This window comes from Hippocampus zosterae, chromosome 3 (assembly GCF_025434085.1).
Source record: "Hippocampus zosterae strain Florida chromosome 3, ASM2543408v3, whole genome shotgun sequence".
In the NCBI taxonomy this organism is placed as follows: Eukaryota; Metazoa; Chordata; class Actinopteri; order Syngnathiformes; family Syngnathidae; genus Hippocampus; species Hippocampus zosterae.
The window spans coordinates 19860700-19880076 of record NC_067453.1 but is presented as its reverse complement, the minus strand read 5'-3'; the positions used below and the strand labels follow the sequence as shown (position 1 = coordinate 19880076).

Below are 19377 nucleotides of genomic sequence, written 5' to 3'. Positions count from 1 at the left end.
ATTATGGATTTGTATTCTGTGTTTGCGTATATCTCGACCATAAGGGTCCAATGATAAACGAAAGTTACGAATGAAAAATACAACACTGTTGCATTATGGGATAATTGGAGGACACATATTCTTACAATACCTTTATTTTGAAAAGCACCCCAGCGGAAGTGACCAAGGAAGTTGCGTTGACATAACAGTGGCACGTTGTCAAGGAAGCTGCCTACGACAAACTATTTGTCACTAGTTGATGTTTTTCCTAAAAGCTGTTTATTCGTAGCTACCTGAATAGTCTCGCCTGTCTTGACTTTAACGCACAGCCGGAAATGTTCTCTACGGCTTTTGTTCACGGCGCGAACCCTCATTGCTGACCGAGCCACCATTTTTTCCACCCTGAAAGTAATACAGTAGTTAGTTTTTGTTTGGAAATGAGAACAACGTTATTGGTGTTAGTTGTCGTGGTGTGTTCTTGCTGCTGCTCATTGGTCAGTGGAACACTCTCGAAAACGGATTTGAAGAGAGCTCAGAAAGCTGAGCGTGAAAATGAGGTGAGCGACACGCTTATTTCTACATTCCTACATCGCCGACGTCAGCCGAATGTATACAAACTAACATTTGCTAGATTCGTGCAGTCATCGTGGAATTTCTATGAAAAGCACTTCGAAGCCATAAATTAACACATGAATGATGGCAGTGCCTACGTTTTCGTCCGCCAGATCCCGTACGTAACCCCAAGTGTCCTATGTCGGGACCCTCGTTAGCCCAGATTGGCTTTCTTTGAATTCACATCGTATATACTGTATTTTTTTTGTTTGTTTTCGTCTGTGGAATTTATCCCCAGTCAACATTGTACGGGTCTCTATCACAATGACGATATTCTTTGGATATATTGTGCAGCCTTAACTTCAATTCCTATCAAGAGAGTACTATATATTGAAATGATACATCATGTACATACGTCAAGGACCTGTACATGTACACTGATATACACATAAACCTGCAAAATCAAATATGTAAGCCATTTAAATATGTAAGCCATTTATTTTTAAGAGTAATATTACGTAATGAAATTATATTAAAACGGTTTTGGAATTTACCGTTGTAACTATTCATGTAGGGGAGATTATTTTTGCCAGTTATGTTTATTTTATTTTTTTTTAACCATTTGCAGAAAGGCGCACTTTTGACGGTACTGTATCATCATTGTGTGTTGGTGCCCAGGCATCCCCAGCATCAGAGTCGGTGTTGGAGAGAGGACTGGTGGCAAAAGCAGTTAACTGGAAGGATGTCGTGAAGGAGGAGAAAAGATATTGTGATCAGATCCAGAGGACTTTTAAAGGAGAAGTACTTGGTTATGTTACACCTGTAAGTTTCAGTTCCTCCACCGGTTTACTGTTAGTGAATAACACATGCATTTGTATTGCTGTTTTTTTTATTCATTTTAAATAGTGTATCTAATTAACAAATTTGTGTTTGTAGTATGCAACACTGCATACTTCGAGGTGTAATTTGCAATGCATTTAGGCATGAGAGTCAAAACATAACAAATAGCTCTCGTATAATCCTGTGGAACTGGGGAAAAAAATAATACACATATTGTTAGTCACCCTGTTAAGTCAAAATAAATGTCTCGTCTAAATTGGACACAGAGAAGAAAGTTGTTGACATGTCCTCCGAACAATAATAATACATTTCATTTATAAGCGCCTTTCAAAACACTCAAGGACACTTTACAACCAAAACAAGAACAATGAATGGGCTGAAACCACGTTCCGCTTAACTATCAACTATTAATCAAATACCAGTGCTGCTTCAAATCTCAGTTCCAGGCTTACTGTATGGAGTTAAGTAAACTTGATTAAAAAAATAGCAAAATACAGCAGCCATTGCCGCACCTAAAAGGTGTTCCACTCCATTTATTTTCACTAGTGGAATTCCCACGGGTATGACATTGCCAAGCTGTTTGGCCCCAAACTGACATCAGTGTCTCCGGTGTGGCTTCAACTTCGCCGGCGAGGGCGCGAGCGCTTTGAGGTCACGGGGCTTCACGACCATGACACAGGTGCACTGCTCACTCGATCTTTTGATTTAAAATCATTCAGTCCATTAAGAGTTTGTGTCTTTTCCAGGCTGGGTCAAAGCGGTGCGCAAGTCGAACAAAAAAGTGAAAATCGGTAAGCATACGAAGGCCTCGTGTATTTTTCCAGCTTTTGACTCGGGGTCGTTTGTGGTCAGTGCCGAGGCTACTGTTTGACGGCTGGTCCTATCAGGACTACATGAGCGTGCTGGCCAGCGAAGATGAGATTGAGGAGCTGGGAATTGAGCTGGTAAAGGTTGCGAAGGTAAACTAGCCCTTGAGTTCACTGCTGGGAACTTCTTTTCAATTGACCCAATTCTTTTGTCCATACGCTGTATTTGCACAACTCTTTCGTTTGTTTGGTACCACAGTCGGAGGGATTTGACGGTTACACTTTGGAGCTGTGGAGCCAGCTGGGAGGCAACAAAAGAAAGTGAGGTTTTTTTTTCTCAGTGGTCAATCATCTGCAAGGACTTTTGAACTTGGAATAGCACCAAACCTCTGCCCCTGACCTGACCGAGGATGAAACACTGTACATGTGCATCCAACAGGGAACTGGTGCACTTGGTAACGCATACATGTGAGACCTTGAAGGCTAACCTATTAGATTGCATCCTCGTCATTCCTCCTGCCGTGACGAGGTGAGTGAAGCCGTAAAAGATGAGTTACCATGTCAGTGGTGACGATGTTTACCTTGTGTTGAATTTATCTCCTGATTAGTACCGGGCAGCATGGCATGTTTGGGAGGGAGGAGTTTGAGCAACTGGCTCCAATGGTGGACGGATTCAGTCTCATGACGTACGACTACTCCAGTGGTGCCAAGTAAGGGCAAATATACAGCCGCCATTGCTTAAAAATGATGTTCAATGTAAAAAAAAAACAAAACATTTGGCCATGGTGGGTTGCAAGTTCGTCAAACAAAAAAACATTTGCACATCTGTTAACTCATTCACTCCCAATAACGTTTTTAAACGTCTTTTCAGACTTGGTCTAGAATTGGCTGGTACTGAATGAGTTAATTTTAAAGTTGTTTCTATGAGGTGATTTGTGTAGTAATTTGAGAGAGGAAATCCATTTTGGAATAACAGTAAAATCACAAAATGTGGAAAAGTGAAGCACTGTGGCTGCTTTCCAGATGCAAAGTAAACTGGCGTCAATGTTCAGAGGCGCCTGCAGTACTATATGAACAAACTTGTGAAAATGAGACTACCTCATTGTTGTCAGACCAGGCCCGAGTTCCCCCGTGTCCTGGGTGAGTGACTGCGTCCTCCAGCTGGCCCCCAAGAAAGAATGGAGATCCAAAATTCTGCTTGGACTCAATTTGTACGGCCTAGACTTTTCAAATGAGCAAAGCGAACCCATCCTTGGGAGAAGGTGAGCATTATGATGCGGCCCTACTCTTACGCATGACTGATGTTTTTATGGAATCAAGCGTCACGGTTCAGTTCATAACCTCTGGCAGGTACATCGAAATTTTGCGGGAACATAAGCCAAAAATCCTCTGGGATGACTATAATGCCGAGCATTACTTCACCTACAAGAGGTAAAAATGTTCCTTTTGTTTCCTTATCATTGACTACCTACATGGCGGTCGCAACTGATACACCATCGCTTTATTTCAGGAGCAACGGAGTGAAACGTGTGGTGTACTACCCATCATTGAAGGTACAACTTTATTTAACTGCACTGCACTGTTGTTGAAAAAAACACTTTCTGAATGATCAATGATGTTTTAAATGATGAATAATGTCATTACAAATCATGTTTATGGCTCAAAGTTGAAATGAATGTTCTTTGACTTTCCAGTCAGTGCACATGAGGGTTGCTGTGGCGGAAAAACTGGGGACTGGCATCTCCTTATGGGAACTGGGACAGGGTCTGGACTACTTCTATGACCTCTTTTGAGTCATCAGCACACAGATTTTTCACCTGATATTTCTCATATTTTTTTGCATGAGAGAGTCTTAAATTGCTGTTTAGGTCTGGTTGGTTTGAAAGTGACATGAACTCTTCCATTGAGCCACTGAAGGGATTTAATTTTTCATTGTGACAAAGAAAAGGTACTTTTGGTCCGTTTTCTGTGTCCTAACTGCAAATAAATCAATCATGTTTGTTTCGCGGGAAAAATCAAGCAGTGTGTATTCAGATTGAATAATACAATAGCAATTCCTTCACTGGCTAATACATTTTGAAAATGTTGACAGGTGCTATATAAATCTTCACAATGAGACCTTGACTAATGAAATTGATTTGATACTCAATTGCATTCATCTGAGTTTGGTCACAGAAATTAAACTCTGAGGTCAAGGTACCAATGTACAGTGGCGTGAAACTGTCATACAGCTAATCTTACTTGGCACTAGAGAGCAGAATTAAATTGTTGACAGCAAGCCAGGTAGACTGCATGTTCTGTCCAGTTATCAGGTGTCTGTCGGTGACGACGTGCACGACATCCTCTTGGCTTGCTGCAAGATGAAGTTGGAAAGATGTTCCCAAATAAGTTTTGAAAAATCTGATCAAAACATCAGCTGTGATGAATCTGCACTCACCTGTGTATGAGCCACCGCTGTCCTTCACAAAGTCTTCCACGATTAAAGGCAGGTTGGCAAAGTCTGGGCTCCGCACCAGTTCAAACACTGATGGCTTCAGCAAACACACACAAACGCAAACAGCCACAATTAGATGCCAAGAGTTTCTAAATCAGTTAGCCATCGATGTAAATTTCAAGCATTATGTATATTGAACATACCCCTGTCAAACTATAGCCGTTGAAGATCCACCTGTTTCCTTCCGTGGCGCAACACAATGCTGATACTCCCTGTCCGACTGCACACACAGGCTCTGCAAACACACACAAATACTCATTAGCATGCACACTTACAGGAAAATTTGACAAAGAGGCCTGTCTCACTCTTCTGAGAGATGAAATGTGAGAGAATGCGGTGCAGCGAGCCGCTGTGTGCCAGGTCGCTGGGCGCTCCGGGGCAGTCGGGAATGAGTAGAGACTGATAGCGAGCACCTATTAGAAAATAAATCAAAGGTCACAGTGACGCAGCCGGCAAATGAAACAACAGTGACTGTGAATGATTCTCACCATCGATGGATTCAAGTTTGGCAGGAGTTGCATAAGGTTTCATGTTGAAGTCCTGCACCCATCTTGACGTGCTGTCATCCACACCGACAAAATCTATTGGCCTCCCCTTGAAAACAACATCCAGGCTACTTTATAATTTGAACGTCACACAGCATTAAAACAAAGCATACTCACTTACTACCCTACTTACTGTGTTTCCATTCAACCCAATTTAGGGCCTATATTTTTTTCCATACAAATATTTAATTATGACTTTACTGCTGCCTTAACACAGGTTAGTGAAAGACAAGTTCGGATATTGCCAGAGCAAAGGAACTCAATGTAGACAAAGGATCCCTGTACATTGACATTGATGCTCAAAGGTTTTAAATGTGCTAGCAGAATTAGTGAAATGTTGGCATTTTTGGGGAAATTTTGACACGACTGAATGGACTAAAACCATTACGTACCTTCAACTTCTCAAATCTGGATTTGGACATTTTCGTTTAACTTTGGCTCTTTAAATAGTACCAGGATTCCTTTTTTCCCCTCTAAATATAATTTGTTAAAATGACATTGTAATTTAATATACTGCATTTGAGTGCTGTTAGAGCAGATTACATTATCCAGTAAAAAAAAAAAAAGACTTACCGCCGGCGTGGCCGTCTGGAGGTTAAACACAGAAGAGCAAAGATTGAAGCACTGCTGGAATGACTTTGCTGACACCCCTAGCACGCACCGGCGAACATAACACAAGTTACAACATCCATCCATGAAATGCTACAAAAAGACAAAGAAATGAAGTAGCTTGTCAAACACACCTTGCGGAGAGGCGCTCAACACAATCAAACAAGTCGGCTTCGCAGACATTCTCTTAGATTGATTGTGATTTATTTTTTGCTCACTTCACCTTAAATTGGTGACATAGTACAGTAGCAATCAAATTTAGACTTGCCAATGACAAATAGGAAGCGCCGCGAGGAGGAAGAAGGGTCAGCTGACCACAACATCCGCCTACAAACCTTCACAAGAAAAGCAGAGGCACAGTCGCCAAGTAAAAAACTATTTTTTCGAACACTCAACAGAGGGCGCTATAACAGTGCACAAACTACGAACAGCATGCAGTAGTCAGTTGTAGATGGTTAATGTTTTTTAATATGAATCCATGTTCCTTTTAATTTCGCTTGTAATTCATGTAATTATAGTTTATTAACCTAGCATTTAATATACATTTCACTGACATTTTATTCACTTTTTATAATGCAGTAAATCAAGTAAACTTGTGATAAAGTATAACGACATTTAAAGTGTGAAAAAATTGTAACGGTAATTCAACAATTATGATACTGTAGGACTTGTTAATGGAAATGGTTTGTTGGTAAAGAATGGAATGGGCCACTAAATGCACACCTGTCCTTTAAAAAAATGTAATGTGTCTTATCAACCCTTTAATCACAGTGCATGCATTGCAATACTTTCTCATTAAATGCATTGTCTGCAAGACATGGAACTAATACAATTGCTTTTATTGTTCATATTATGCATTTCTTGAACTAAACCTTGTGACACACCAAGAACAGCAGTGCAGTAAATCATTTGTAAATATAACCTCATCAAGCTTTCATTTTCAGCATTCCCCTTGACATAGAAAAGGAAGCCATTTTCCAGAGTGAAGTGCTGCCCAGCAGCTCAACTTGAAGCTTGACATTTTAAGGCACTTAAGTCTCAAAGCACTGTCATCTGGTAAAGACACTAAAAAAAAAAGTCCAATGTCAGTATGGCTCATCTTTCAGATTGTGATGAAGGCAGCAAGTAAACATCATCCCAAAAAGCTGAAATAAAAGATACGACGCACGTGTCAGTTCAGCATTGAACATACGTCCAAATGAAAATGGAAACATTTGTTACAAGATTTACTTGAGGGACTTCACCTGTAAAACTGCAATCCCAACGCCCAGTGCACCGAGAATATACAGCTGACTGAGAATAAACTTCTCCAATTTCATGACGCAGCCTCCCTGGCAGCACAGCAGAGGCAACAAATTTAGAATATTGTTAATACTGTAAGTCAATTGGTGTCAAGTGGACACACATTCTCACCTCTACCTTGTAGACATTAGAGGGATGGTCTCTGATGCCGCAGAGGCTGCTGGGAGTTTTGCAACAGCTGTCGGGAACAAGCTGCCGGTACTGCGTGGCCTCAATCCAAATGCTGTCTCGCCAGTCTGAGGAGCTGTTACTGCCACAGCACTGGAACTGAGAGGAAAGAACACACATGCACAATGGTGAGGCAAATTTCAACAAGACAGTGTGTGAATATTGTGCATCCGTACATCCTGATGGAGCTTGTCCACAGCCTGTGTGACACTGTCCTCTCCAGCTTGTTGGTATTTGTGCTGCATGGTCATCTTCAAGTTCTGCCTCAGCTCCTCATCCAGCTGTGAAGCACAAGCAGCATGTTTGCAATCATGCACAAAGGAAAACTCCACTCTATCCTAAAGCTAACACAATTCAAAATTGACAACATACTGTACAACTTCACCGTGTTCAGAATTCGTTTGAGTCGATTTAAACTTGAGCGACTATGTGCATGTCACATTAAACTGCAGCAGCTTAATTCCAAAAGTTCATGCATGAAGCATTGAACACAAGCGAAATTACTTTTCAAAAGGCCACTTCTCCAACTAATTTCTATATTGAAAATCATTTTAATTGTTTTTCATTTTATATTTGAATTTCTCAAGATAAAAAAATACAATCAAGAAATAGTTCACTTTGTGTGTTGTGAATCTTTAAAGGCTATGTTTCTATTATTCAATTAAATTACTAATAATTTAAGTTTTGTATGATTTTCTAATTTATTGAGATACACCTGTAAAATAAATCAAGTGGCAGATTACCTGGTGGCAGAAAGGGAAACACTGGAGCAAGAAAAGGAGTGGGGGGCGGGGGAGAAGGAAAGAGTGAGAAGGCTCAAAGTGTACAGACAACATTTATGGTAAACAGGCAACCTAACTATTGTGTTGATTGATGGGAACAAAAAGACAGAAAACCAAGACGAGCAGAAGCAGGAATGTAATCAAGAAGCCCACATGAATAAAAACACAATTTCTTTTCAACTTGTAGTGGCATTTAAAAATATATGCTGGACTTGGATTGAAAGGACAGGGGTAGCACTTGAATTAAAAAAAAAAACCACAACAAACTACTGGGGGTAAAAGAGCTTACCTCTTGGTAGATAACATATGCCAAGACACCAGCGATGATTTCCAGCAGAAAAACACAGAGCAACAGCACCAAATACTGCAGGAGATATTCAAAATAAGAAACAATACAATTGGCGATCAGATTTGTTGGGCAGATTTCCGAATCCAGCCGCCCACCCCTGGCTTTATAGAAAAAGCAAATAACAACGACATGTATCAAAACACATGTCAGTATTCAGTTCCAGTTTCACAAAGGTCGTGACCCCTTGCTTAGGACGTGTTGTCCAAAAGATATTCAAACATGTCATGAGATCAAATCTTTTCAAGCTACACAGCAAGTTGTTCCTGTCGTCGTAGTACTAATGTCGGTGAGTTTGTTGACTTGAGGTTCTCCATTTACACAACACGTATCCTCCGGCTGCGTCTGCATGTCTGCTGCACGCGGACGCCTGTGATGCTCCTCATTCCTCTAACATTAGCTGAACTCTAAAAACGTAAACTCTTGAGGACACGAGCCGCGTGACCTGGCACGTCATGCTGCGGCTCCACTTAGGGTGGGCCCTCCGTCCCAGTGAGCTGCAGGCAGAAACAAGGTCACCAAGGATTAACTTTCGATGCCTGCAGACCAGTGTGTGTGTGTCTCAAAAGAATCTTGAACGGGAATTTCCGAACTTAATAATGAGGACAAAAACTCTGCCCCCCCTCACCACAATCAAAAGACTCTTCATCTCGCTCAGAGTGGCGCAGCATCCGATGATGCCGGTGACGATCACGACGGCTCCAGCGGCGATGAGGATGTAAGCGGATGCGGCGTAGAAGTTGGAGTTGAGCAGATTGATGTAGTCACTCTTCTCCACCAGAGTCCACACGCCCACAGCCAGTACGGCACCCCCTGCCAGCTGAGAGAACAAATGACTTGATTCACTTTATACACACTTAGAATTGTCATGATTTCTTCTTTGATGAAGCCGAAATAGATGCCCAGGATAGACACAGACACATTTCAAATGAGCACAGCACACCCTCTGAATAAATTCTCCTCCATCTTTGGTTGTATCTTTCAAATATATTGCTTATTCAAGTACAACGCTTAAACAAATAACACATTGCATGTGCTTGGTGAAAGATAGAAAAAAGGAAACATGTTTTTCATCAAACTATTGAGATTGCTTTTGTAACTTACCCAAAAAAGAATGTTGAATATAAAGAGAATGTACTTCAGACAAATTGTCCCACGGCTGTTGGACGTTTCCCTTCGAGTTTCCATTCTGAAAAAAAAAAAAAACCTGGTTGCTGTGCAGTGTGACGTACATGATTTAAAGCTAAAACAAATAGGGGGCCCCAAACAAATCTACATCATAAACTTTTGGGGCTATATTAGATCTATTGTGATATACAGAAGATACCGGTACATTCAAGGTCAAAACTATTAATTCCCCTGCCGTATGAATAATTTTGGTCCTGATTGGAAAGTGTCTGATTTAATATGTATTGAAGCAAAGATTTATTATACCGAGTGAACCTAAACGTCTTTGATTTTGTGTGACAGCCACGAGTGTACCTGTTGAATCAGGCAACAATCTATTTTGCGTCCTGTCAAATTGGACCAGACAGGGGTGACTTGTGTGTGTGTGTGTGTGAACAATTTCCCAGTTTTGCTGGTGTGTATGCAACATTCCCTATGAGTCAATGTAAAGAATGAAGCTTCCTAATCTTGGAAGGATGGCGTAGGAGCAGCTCACTGATGAAATCAAATATGTGGTGGGAAAAGATACTACAAAGATCGTGTCGCATGACGAGCAGCAGTAATCTACCGTTGTCGTGCCTTGACACCAAAGCCAAAATTAACTACATTTGCTGAACAATTTTATATTTTAAAACACACACCAAAAAAAAAATCACATTAATAAGATGAAACTTAACACCTCAGAAGTGGTAAACCTAAAAACAAAACAGTGCTCTTTTTGCCATTAGAACAAGTGCACATGGATGAGTGGGGGTGAAGCAAAAAAAAAAAGTCTCAAATTTATTTTTAACTACCGGTACGCTGTCATGGAAAAAGTGCTCCAGCGTTCAAGTGAGGCCAATCGCGTCCTACCTGATTGAAGATGTCAATTTCTGTGGCAACGCCTTCCAAGATCCCACTCAGCCCGCTGTGGATGTGCTTCTGGCTGTGGAAGTTGCCTGCTGCACATTGAGTGTCTGACAGTCAGTAGTGTCTTATTGCAGTCACTTGCCCACCCGAACACTTCCTACTGTTACATGCAGGGCTGCCCCCCACTGGCCAATGACTGCCCCATTGAAGTGAGTGTGGAGCATGGAGGGAACCTTCAACAAATACTGATCAACACCGTGCCAAGTGGGGTCAACACGACTATATTTAACAGAATCAAAGCATTGTAAAAGCATACAAAACTTGAAAGTAAACATGACTTTCAGTAAACGGAAGACGACACACTGTGTCCGTACTGCAGGAAGATTGACCTCTGAAAACTGAACAAATGGTCGACGCCGAATCTGGCAGCTCTAATCTTTTTCAAACAGTCGCCTTTTTCCAATTACGCACAGCAACTTCTTCGTGCGGCACACTCTGTGAGGGTAAGTGTATCTTCACATTGTCGTTCGAGCTGGGCAACTAACTTCCTGAAATAAAGCAAAAGTGACATGCACTCAATGGACACAGCGTTAAATACACCGGCATAATGTAATGACATTCGACGAAAGAGCAAGTAAGTTTAGTGGTTGTGTACAACTCTATTGGCTGCTCTACCACATAACGAGATTACACAGAATATTTTAACCAGCCGTCGAATAAAAATAAACTGATGAATAATACTACACTACTACAAACTACAACTCACATAATACATGTAGCAAAATTTAAACCACTCCAAAGATGTCAGTAGAAATATTCACAGAAATTGTCTTTTGATTGCATGTGGCCAGTAAGTGTGATGCAAGCAAACACACTGAGATGAAACCAAGCGACATCATTGGCAATTAAAATGAATCAAACGTCAATCTAGAAGCAAAGCATCTCAAAAAACAGAGTCCGTACTCAGCCATGTGACTCATCAGCTCCTCCATGTTTGCTCCAGTTTTGGCACTGCACTCGTAAAATGAAGCCTGGTGCTGCTGTATAGCCCAGAGAGTTAGAAAAACACACACACACACACACACACACACACACACACACACACACACACACACACACACACACACACACACACACACACACACACTCAAAGCTTTCCTTAATTGAAATTGGATGATGAATTGTGCCCCACCTCTGCCAACTTGTGTCCATCTCTCGTTTCCACTTTTCTGTGGTGACTATCGGCCAGGTCCAGCTTGTTTCCGAGCAGCATCAGCGTTGCGCCGTCGCACATCTTCTCCTATGACAAATGCCAGTTACGTTACGCAATCTGTACTGTTCCCCAACCTTTATTGAGCCAATGCACCATGTTATATGAAATATCGCAGCAGGCCACACCACCGTACAAAAAATGCCACAAAAAGTATGAATACTGGAATAATGGCCATCTCGTTACAATTTACTCACAAACTGAGTTACGCAATGTGAAATTTTCCTGTTTGATTGTATACAAAAGCCATGAAGCCATGACTTGCAAATTCTGTTGAAGCATGGCAACAGGTGGCTACACCGGTTTATTGGACATTTAGCCATAGAGGTAAAAAAAGTCTTAAATTAGTCTCAGGCTGCTGGCACAGTTGGAACAAAGATATACTGTACATTTTTTAATGATCCATAATTATACATAATAATTTTCAAGACAAGTAAAAGTGGATATACCACGGTTCTTCGCGTGATGGCTATGTAATCACCAAACAACAAATTGCAAAATACAGTACTGCTGATTTAGCAGCTGATTTTACCTCCACAATGTCCATCCACTCCCTCACAGCGGTGAAAGAGGCCGAGCAGGTGATGTCATACACCACCAGGATGGCGTCAGCTTTGCGGTAGTACTGCTCAGTGATGCATCGAAACCTGCACACACGTGGAGAAAGTCGGATATGGAGCAGCAGCGGGCTCAGGAGGCGGAGGACTAACCTCTCCTGACCTGCAGTGTCCCACAGCTGCATGGTGATGGAGGTGGAGCCCAGGGTAACGGTCCTCATCTGGAAATCGACGCCTAGCAGCAAACACGCTCATTAAACAAGCAGCGTTAAAGGCAACGAAAAGCTGCTATGATCTTACCGGCAGTAGCGCTCATGGGGCTGCAGAAATGTCCTATGCAGTAGTGCTGGATGAGGGAGCTCTTACCCACCCCCGAGTTACCCAGGAAGACCACTTTGAACACATGCTGAGGACTCACAAGTCTGCTCTAAAAAGTGAGATCAAATTAAATCAGCCTTTGTGCTTTTCTCATGGCAAAGGCGTTTGACTTTCTGCGGCGGTGCTTTCGCAATTTGTGAATGAAGCACGGCATATCTTCCCTACCTGGCCAACCCTCTCACAACTGACTCTACATGATGCCTTTGAATTGATCACTTTTTTCTCTGTGCCCCGTTCCTGCTCGTCACGCGAGCTTCGGCAGAGATCCGCAAGTACAAACAATTAGTTGCTTCTGCCTCAATGGGTTGTGAAGAGAATGTATGTACAGTACTTGCTCACACAAACCTTTTCACTACGGTGTCTCGGAGCAAGTAGTGCCCTAGGACTGACCCTCTCTTCCGCAAATTTTCTTCCATATTTGGCCTCTGAAAGGGGTTTAGCGGAAAGTCATTAGTAGAATTAGTTTGACACCATCCACAAAAACCAACTTAAAGACAAGGAACTCGGTGCTCAGCAGACATTTATTCTGCTGTGCAAATAAGCATGACATGAGTGAGACTCATTGAACTGTCATTGGTGCATGACAAACAAATGGCATTTTGATGAAGCAAGCACTGTGACGCATAGCCTTTTGTCAAATATAGCGCAAGAAATGTAGCTTGGCAGAATAAACTCACATAATGCAGAATAAATGTCTTTTCAACACGAGGCATCAGTCCTCTGCGCATTCAAAGATGCTGACTGAATTCAAAGAGTAACAAGCTGCCGAATGCCATGATGGCCAGGAGGTGGGAAGGACCACAAAGCAGTTCCCACACTTAGCTTAGGGCGGATATTGCCGCTGTGACCATGCGCTGTAAAAGTCTTGGCCGAAGTCAAAGGTTAGCGGCCGAGGAGGAAGGAGCGGGCATGGATGACTAACCCTCTTCTTGGTGAGCTGGGCATCTTTCTCATCTTGCAGTCTTTTATTCATATCCCTGCAGAGAACAAGGATTTGCACGCCGCTCTTATTTGCAGTGGATATAATAAGTTTACACACCCCTGTTCAAAAGCAAGATTTCTGTAATATAAAAAACTAACATAAATTGAGTAAAATAATATGATGTTGGGAGTTTCTACTTTTTGTTTAGTGTGCAAACTTTCAGAAGTCATGTAAGTCACTAAATGTCCATGCAAGTACTGATGTGAGCCCAGAAATGTACTATGAATGGAAGTGGCATGTCCATAACTTAGGGTATGCACGTGCCATTTCCATTCATAGTACATTTCTGGGTTCACATCAGTACATGGTTCACGCATGGACATTTAGTCAAAATTGTGACCTAGCAAAAGCAAAAAAGGAACAGCTCCTGTGTCTCTTGTTATTCATTCATTCATTCATCTTCCGAGCCGCTTGATCCTCACTAGGGTCGCGGGGGTGCTGGAGCCTATCCCAGCTGTCTTCGGGCAGTAGGCGGGGGACACCCTGAATCGGTTGCCAGCCAATCACAGGGCACACAGAGACGAACAACCATCCGCACTCACACTCGCACTTAGGGACAATTTAGAGCGTTCAATCAGCCTGCCACGCATGTTTTTGGAATGTGGGAGGAAACCGGAGCACCCGGAGAAAACCCACGCAGGCCCGGGGAGAACATGCAAACTCCACACAGGGAGGCCGGAGCTGGAATCGAACCCGGTACCTCTGCACTGTGAAGCCGGCGTGCTAACCACTGGACTACCGGGCCGCCCTGTCTCTTGTTATTTGACTAAAAAAAAAAAAGAAGGAAAATTAAACCAAAGATACAATGTGCAACCACTGAACGTGAATAGGGCAAGGGAGGGAAAATTCACACACTGGTGCAAGAAAGAATAAAAATTTTGTTTGTTGCTCGGGTCACAGAAATTGGGCTGCGTGGAGTCAACCGCAGAGCGGTCCACGTGAACCCTTTACGCATACAGGTAGAGGATCATGTTTACATCACATATACCAGCACGCACTTTAAGGACAAGCAGATGTTGACAAAGCACGAATTGGACTGGAATGAGGAAACGACTTCAAATGAGCAATATTGAATATTAATGTGGTCAGGCAACATTTGAAAGCCAAATCTTTACCCCGTTAGATTTGAATGTGCAAGGTATATCGTTTGTGCTGTCTAATTTTGTTCCCTCTTATTACTTTGCAATTGACTTACCTCAACAAGCCAAGTTGTCTCAGGAGACTATCCTTCTCTTTCTGCAGGTTTCTTGACACTTTGAGAACATTTCTGTGGTGAAACAGAGAATCAAATGCTTGGATAAGCGAATGCTTGATTTGGATACATAAGGCTATTGTATCACTCGTATTTACTGTACGCTGTTGAAAAAGTATTTAGCATGCTGTCACCTGTGTACGTAACCAGATTTCCTTAATTTCTTAACATGACCAACAAATAAATGCTCAGATTTTTGTCTCCAATTTGCCAAAATATATTTATTCAAAAAACAATTTGTAACAAAGTTGGCATCATAAATCTATTCAAAAAACAAAGTGAATCTTACTGCTGTCTGGCCACCTGCTCCTGGGCAGCGCTTAGCTGTAGCTGGACCAGCTGAACCATAGCAGCCTGCAGCTGCTCCCGGCTACTCTCCGCTTGCTCTTGCAGCTGAACGTTGAGGGTGTGCAGCTCTTGGTTCTGTTCCCTGATGGTTGCATGCTCGCAGATCAGCTGCTGCATTCTGCTCTCCAGCTTGATACAAAAGAGGAGTTCTGTTCACTCCCTCGTTATGCTGGTGACAACTTTATTCAAAGGAATGCCAGCAGGACCATTGGTACGCACCTCTTTCTGTCTGATCAAGGTTATCTCCAACTCTTGGTCGCGCATCTTCAACTCCTCCTCAACCTGTATGCCTCGCTGCTGCTGTCTGATGCTCTCCTGTTTTGCATCAAACATTTATTCAATCGGTAAATTTCCCCAGTGTGGGACGAATAAAGGATATCTTATCTTAAAAGTAATACTGGAAGAACAAGCATATCACAATCCTGTTTTGTTGCTCTTTTGATTTTTTTCCCTTTCTGTTGCCTTCCACATGGAGAGTTTTGGTAGGTGTCACACCTGTTGACATTAACATTAGTTGGGTAATGAGAAGCAGGAAAAACTGAGGCAAGATTCTGAGTTATTGTCCTGAGTTGTTCTATGCTTATCACCAGTGCCACAACATAGTGTTGCTCTTGTTTCTTCTTTCATTTTTTTCTCCCTTTCCTTTGTTCTTCATAATTTGTTCTCCTCATCTTGCCAGTAGCTACTTTTTGTTCAACGTTTGCCCTTGTGATTCTACCCCCCGCCCCCCGCGAATGGCAACTTTTGTAGAAATTTTTTGGGGGCGGCGGGGGTTGATTTAGTTGATACCCGGAGACTTCCTTCCATTCACTTCTTTTAGTTTGGTGAGCTACCTTAGTTTGAATATTTGCATAAATTTTTTGTCACGTCACTTTTATTATTCCCTCATGTAAACTAAACTACTGTTTAGTTGTTTATGTTTGCTTTGGAATTTAGCTTTTTAAAAAAAAAAACACTTAAAGAGCACACATTGATCTGTACCTGAGCCAGGCGTTTCTCTCGTTCCTCTCGGATTTGGGTTTCCATTTCCTCATATACAGACCGAACAATTTGATCATGTTCACTCTCCCGTCTGAAGTGCAACAAAGTTGAAGGAAATGTTAAAACTCAGCTCACAGATTATGGTCAGGAAGCGGAATGTGAGTGGATGTATGTGTGCAATACCTCCGCAAAGCTTGTTCAAGGCTGTCTCTCTCTCTGATGGAATCCTGCAAATGTGTGACAGCGTGTAGCAGGATGCCTTCCAGGAGCCTGAGCAGCTCTGGTCGGTCTCTTTGCAGCTCACACCACAGAGAACACAATTCCTGCTTACTGACACACAACAACGTGGCACTTCACAATTGTGCTGTGACAATAGCAAAATAGTAACTGCGGTACGATACTCATTTAAATTATCTTGATAGCACGCCTGAAACATTCAGGGGATCCCACCTGTCGGACATTTTGTCAGCACCGAGCTGATTCAGTATGTCGGTAAGTCTTATTGTAGCAGTGTCCTCCGACCAGTCCACCTGGTCTGTGCCTTTGTCTGCAAGCTCTTGGCTCTGCTCAGCTGTGTCTTTCTGCCCCATCAGCTCACCTGCACCACAAAGATAGTTTGACAGACAGATTCCCCCATAACTGTGACGCTAAACTGCAGTATGCACACCAAGTCCTGTGCTGAACTCGAGTGGTGTAAGGAAGCCATTGCGCTCACGGTCCAGACTCTCAAACACTGTCTCCAGTTGTTCCGCTGACAGAGGCAACTCCATCTGTAGCCTCTGAGGAAAGGATATGAAGATTAAAGGTGGTGTTTTAACTTCCATTCTGCCACGGTATCGGCTCACCTGCATGTCTCGCTTTGTGATGAAGCCTTTGCCCTCTTTGTCGCATAACACAAACAGCTGCTTGGCCTTCCCCATGGTCTCTGCCTGCAGGCTTGCTGCTGCTGCATTTCTAGACATGGGTGAACCTAGTGGGCTGCGGCCCCTGCCCAGTCGGGGGCTCCCAGATAATAGTCTCTGAGGTTGCAGGCTTACCGGTAGAGCCTCGCCGCTGCCCTCACCTTCCAGCACTTCCCCATCATTCAGCCACTTCGACATACTTTAGCTGTGCTGTAATGGACAAATAAGTCGAAAAATGCATATGTAAGCACCTAGAGTATTACCAGTTTGACCAATGTAGTGCCTGTAGGCACCAGGTTGCCCCCAAGGACCACATTAGTTACTCTTCTAAAAATAGCTCACCAATGATGGGACATTACGAATGTTATAGAAGAAAAAAAGAAAATGTGAACACAAGCAAAGATTACGGAAATAAAGTGCCACATTTATGGGCTTACTAATTATTTTTTGAGATTATTAGCATGATCAATGTCTTCACATAAATATTAATCATATATAAAGGTACCTTGAGTAAATATGTTATTTTAGAGGTTTGTATCAAACTGGTTGCCCTTTGCATTAACCAGTAACCAAGAAATAGTTCTCAGTTTCAAAATGGTTGGTGAACTCTAATCTACATCAACTTTTGTACTCACTTTTTGTTACAAGGTTCTGGGACAGGTTGGCTCACAGGTCCTCCCTTGTCAAACAAGAACAACAAACTCTGCTGGGACCACACACATTATCTCCAGCTGCTCTGTCAAACTTGTCTTCACCCACATCTGCACAGGAAACATGACTCAATGTTTCAGTCAGAATACTATTTTTAAACCAGGTTCTATTCTAGCTTTGATGGGACTTTTTTAGAAACAGTGTGTCAAGAGTTAACTTATATCCCTAGAAAAACAAATACCGCACTACAAATATACTAATGCATACCGTCAGGCAATTTACAGGAATCCAAAAGGTAACTGTGCCTTTGGCATGGTAAAACGCACGCGCGCGCGCACACACACGCACGCACACGCGCACAGACACACGCACACGCACACAAACACACACACACACACACACAAAAAAACCAACAAAACTCCAGGATGGATGAAAAGTAAGCAACAGGATGGAGTCATGTGAGTTTATGTGTACTCGAAGAGGAGGGTGGATCGCCAGGAGCGACGAGATGCAAAACACTGTTTGTATGCATTTGCATGGTTACGAATTTACGGCTACCACAATTGCAAGTCAAATACTTAACCAAAGTGATATATTACATATTTTAAATATGTCACATTACCTCCAATTCTTCCCAAAAGGGATTTACTTTCGCGATCACGGACACAGTTTAATTACTAAAGGAAGAACAGGATGAACATGACAACAGAACAAGCCTCTCCAAATGTTTCCATATGCATAAAAATAAATATTTAGACAGCGACTACTGATAGCACCATTGGAGATGATCGATGAAGCCTTCACAACTTCCTCCTAACACAAGAGATAAGATGAATTCCATCGTGAAAACTATGTCAACATTACATGAAGGCTTTTAAAACAGCCAACAGGCAGTGCAAAGCGCAATTACACTTCAAATCGTAATAATGTGTTTAAATCGAGTTGTCGTATCGCAAAAAGGGTCAGTGGAAAAAACATTGAGTTTACACCTTGCATGGATAAACTTAACGGTGATTACAATTATAGGTCTCACAAAAGAACTATTATGTGGGTGTTTAAACCTTAAAGACGGTCTTGTTATTTCAAGCGTCAAAACAAAGCAGCTGTCATTCTAATTGTCGGTATGATTTTAGCTGACCAAGCTAACCGAACCAAACCTCACATAAGCAATACACAGCACTTGAAATTATTTCTAAATAATAAGCAAAAACGCGCTTAATATGAGGTGGAAACAGGAATATTGTTTAAAAATGGCAATACACTGAAAGTAGAATAAAGAATAACGTCGAAAGCAAGTTGGGGTGAAAACATCAAATTCTGACATACCTACACGGTGCGGTACGCAGGTGTCCACTACCTTTGATCACTAAGTTCTCACAGCAAACTTGGCGAGTACTGCTCGTGGCCCATAGATGGCAGTAGGTACCACTGCCGCTCAAATTTTACCGTAAAGTCTAGTATAGTGTGTAGCATAAATGTTTTGTCTATGTCACGTATCAATTCTAGTTTTTTAGGGCACTTCTAGTTAATGTATTCATTCTTTTATAACAGTATCACTAAAATTACGCGTTATTAAATGTTATAAGCGAGCCAAAATATATTTGAAAACTACTTGTG

General features: G+C 42.1%; 4 protein-coding genes across 7 annotated transcripts; 1 reads left to right on the top strand and 3 right to left on the bottom strand.

The window, feature by feature from the left end:
• Positions 1 to 156: 156 nt before the first annotated feature.
• On the top strand, positions 157 to 4196 carry chid1 (chitinase domain containing 1). The gene is made up of 12 exons (XM_052061909.1): positions 157 to 536; positions 1210 to 1353; positions 1918 to 2050; positions 2118 to 2162; positions 2224 to 2330; positions 2437 to 2498; positions 2617 to 2706; positions 2786 to 2887; positions 3290 to 3439; positions 3528 to 3608; positions 3688 to 3730; positions 3872 to 4196. Exons 1-12 carry the CDS (start codon positions 417 to 419, stop codon positions 3968 to 3970), a joined length of 1176 nt encoding a protein of 391 aa, XP_051917869.1. The 5' UTR covers positions 157 to 416; the 3' UTR covers positions 3971 to 4196.
• On the bottom strand, positions 3722 to 6144 carry gatd1 (glutamine amidotransferase class 1 domain containing 1). Its single transcript, XM_052061919.1, has 7 exons — positions 5960 to 6144; positions 5790 to 5866; positions 5160 to 5265; positions 4977 to 5084; positions 4815 to 4906; positions 4615 to 4708; positions 3722 to 4530 (listed from the first exon to the last, which is right to left on the bottom strand). Exons 1-7 carry the CDS (start codon positions 6006 to 6008, stop codon positions 4415 to 4417), a joined length of 642 nt encoding a protein of 213 aa, XP_051917879.1. The 5' UTR covers positions 6009 to 6144; the 3' UTR covers positions 3722 to 4414.
• A 501-nt stretch (positions 6145 to 6645) lies between these two features.
• Positions 6646 to 11319, bottom strand: cd151 (CD151 molecule). 3 transcript variants are annotated; one of them, XM_052061917.1, is made up of 9 exons: positions 10443 to 11319; positions 9528 to 9612; positions 9052 to 9243; positions 8367 to 8441; positions 8039 to 8059; positions 7472 to 7576; positions 7245 to 7394; positions 7070 to 7156; positions 6646 to 6970 (listed from the first exon to the last, which is right to left on the bottom strand). In XM_052061917.1, exons 2-9 carry the CDS (start codon positions 9609 to 9611, stop codon positions 6911 to 6913), a joined length of 774 nt encoding a protein of 257 aa, XP_051917877.1. In that variant the 5' UTR covers position 9612; positions 10443 to 11319; the 3' UTR covers positions 6646 to 6910. The 3 variants fall into 3 exon arrangements, with proteins under 3 accessions (XP_051917877.1, XP_051917876.1, XP_051917878.1); XM_052061916.1 differs by having other exon boundaries at positions 7239 to 7394; positions 10443 to 11317; XM_052061918.1 differs by lacking the exon at positions 8039 to 8059 and having other exon boundaries at positions 7239 to 7394; positions 10443 to 11317.
• Positions 10705 to 19175, bottom strand: cracr2b (calcium release activated channel regulator 2B). 2 transcript variants are annotated; one of them, XM_052061892.1, is made up of 19 exons: positions 19087 to 19175; positions 17745 to 17870; positions 17053 to 17319; positions 16875 to 16986; positions 16658 to 16805; positions 16391 to 16537; positions 16208 to 16298; positions 15446 to 15541; positions 15168 to 15355; positions 14822 to 14893; positions 13567 to 13621; positions 12990 to 13069; positions 12810 to 12897; positions 12567 to 12693; positions 12420 to 12501; positions 12242 to 12356; positions 11632 to 11739; positions 11403 to 11479; positions 10705 to 10987 (listed from the first exon to the last, which is right to left on the bottom strand). In XM_052061892.1, exons 3-19 carry the CDS (start codon positions 17305 to 17307, stop codon positions 10903 to 10905), a joined length of 1926 nt encoding a protein of 641 aa, XP_051917852.1. In that variant the 5' UTR covers positions 17308 to 17319; positions 17745 to 17870; positions 19087 to 19175; the 3' UTR covers positions 10705 to 10902. The 2 variants fall into 2 exon arrangements, with proteins under 2 accessions (XP_051917852.1, XP_051917853.1); XM_052061893.1 differs by having other exon boundaries at positions 11403 to 11476.
• Between the last annotated feature and the right edge of the window lie 202 nt (positions 19176 to 19377).

Coding starts and splice junctions, on each gene's coding strand:
- chid1 (XM_052061909.1), top strand. CDS start 417: ATGAGAACAACGTTATTGGTGTTAGTTGTCGTGGTGTGTTCTTGCTGC. Junction 2,163..2,223: donor GAACAAAAAAGTGAAAATCG/GTAAGCATACGA, acceptor GTTTGTGGTCAG/TGCCGAGGCTACTGTTTGAC. Junction 2,499..2,616: donor CTGGGAGGCAACAAAAGAAA/GTGAGGTTTTTT, acceptor TGCATCCAACAG/GGAACTGGTGCACTTGGTAA.
- cd151 (XM_052061916.1), bottom strand. CDS start 9,611: ATGGAAACTCGAAGGGAAACGTCCAACAGCCGTGGGACAATTTGTCTG. Junction 8,442..9,051: donor TGAAGAGTCTTTTGATTGTG/GTGAGGGGGGGC, acceptor TATCTCCTGCAG/TATTTGGTGCTGTTGCTCTG. Junction 8,060..8,366: donor CATATGTTATCTACCAAGAG/GTAAGCTCTTTT, acceptor TTCTTGCTCCAG/TGTTTCCCTTTCTGCCACCA.
- cracr2b (XM_052061892.1), bottom strand. CDS start 17,307: ATGTCGAAGTGGCTGAATGATGGGGAAGTGCTGGAAGGTGAGGGCAGC. Junction 12,694..12,809: donor GTTGTGAGAGGGTTGGCCAG/GTAGGGAAGATA, acceptor CTCACTTTTTAG/AGCAGACTTGTGAGTCCTCA. Junction 11,740..12,241: donor AGTGGATGGACATTGTGGAG/GTAAAATCAGCT, acceptor CATTTGTCATAG/GAGAAGATGTGCGACGGCGC.
- gatd1 (XM_052061919.1), bottom strand. CDS start 6,008: ATGTCTGCGAAGCCGACTTGTTTGATTGTGTTGAGCGCCTCTCCGCAA. Junction 5,266..5,789: donor TCCAGACGGCCACGCCGGCG/GTAAGTCTTTTT, acceptor GTTGTTTTCAAG/GGGAGGCCAATAGATTTTGT. Junction 5,085..5,159: donor CAAACTTGAATCCATCGATG/GTGAGAATCATT, acceptor ATTTTCTAATAG/GTGCTCGCTATCAGTCTCTA.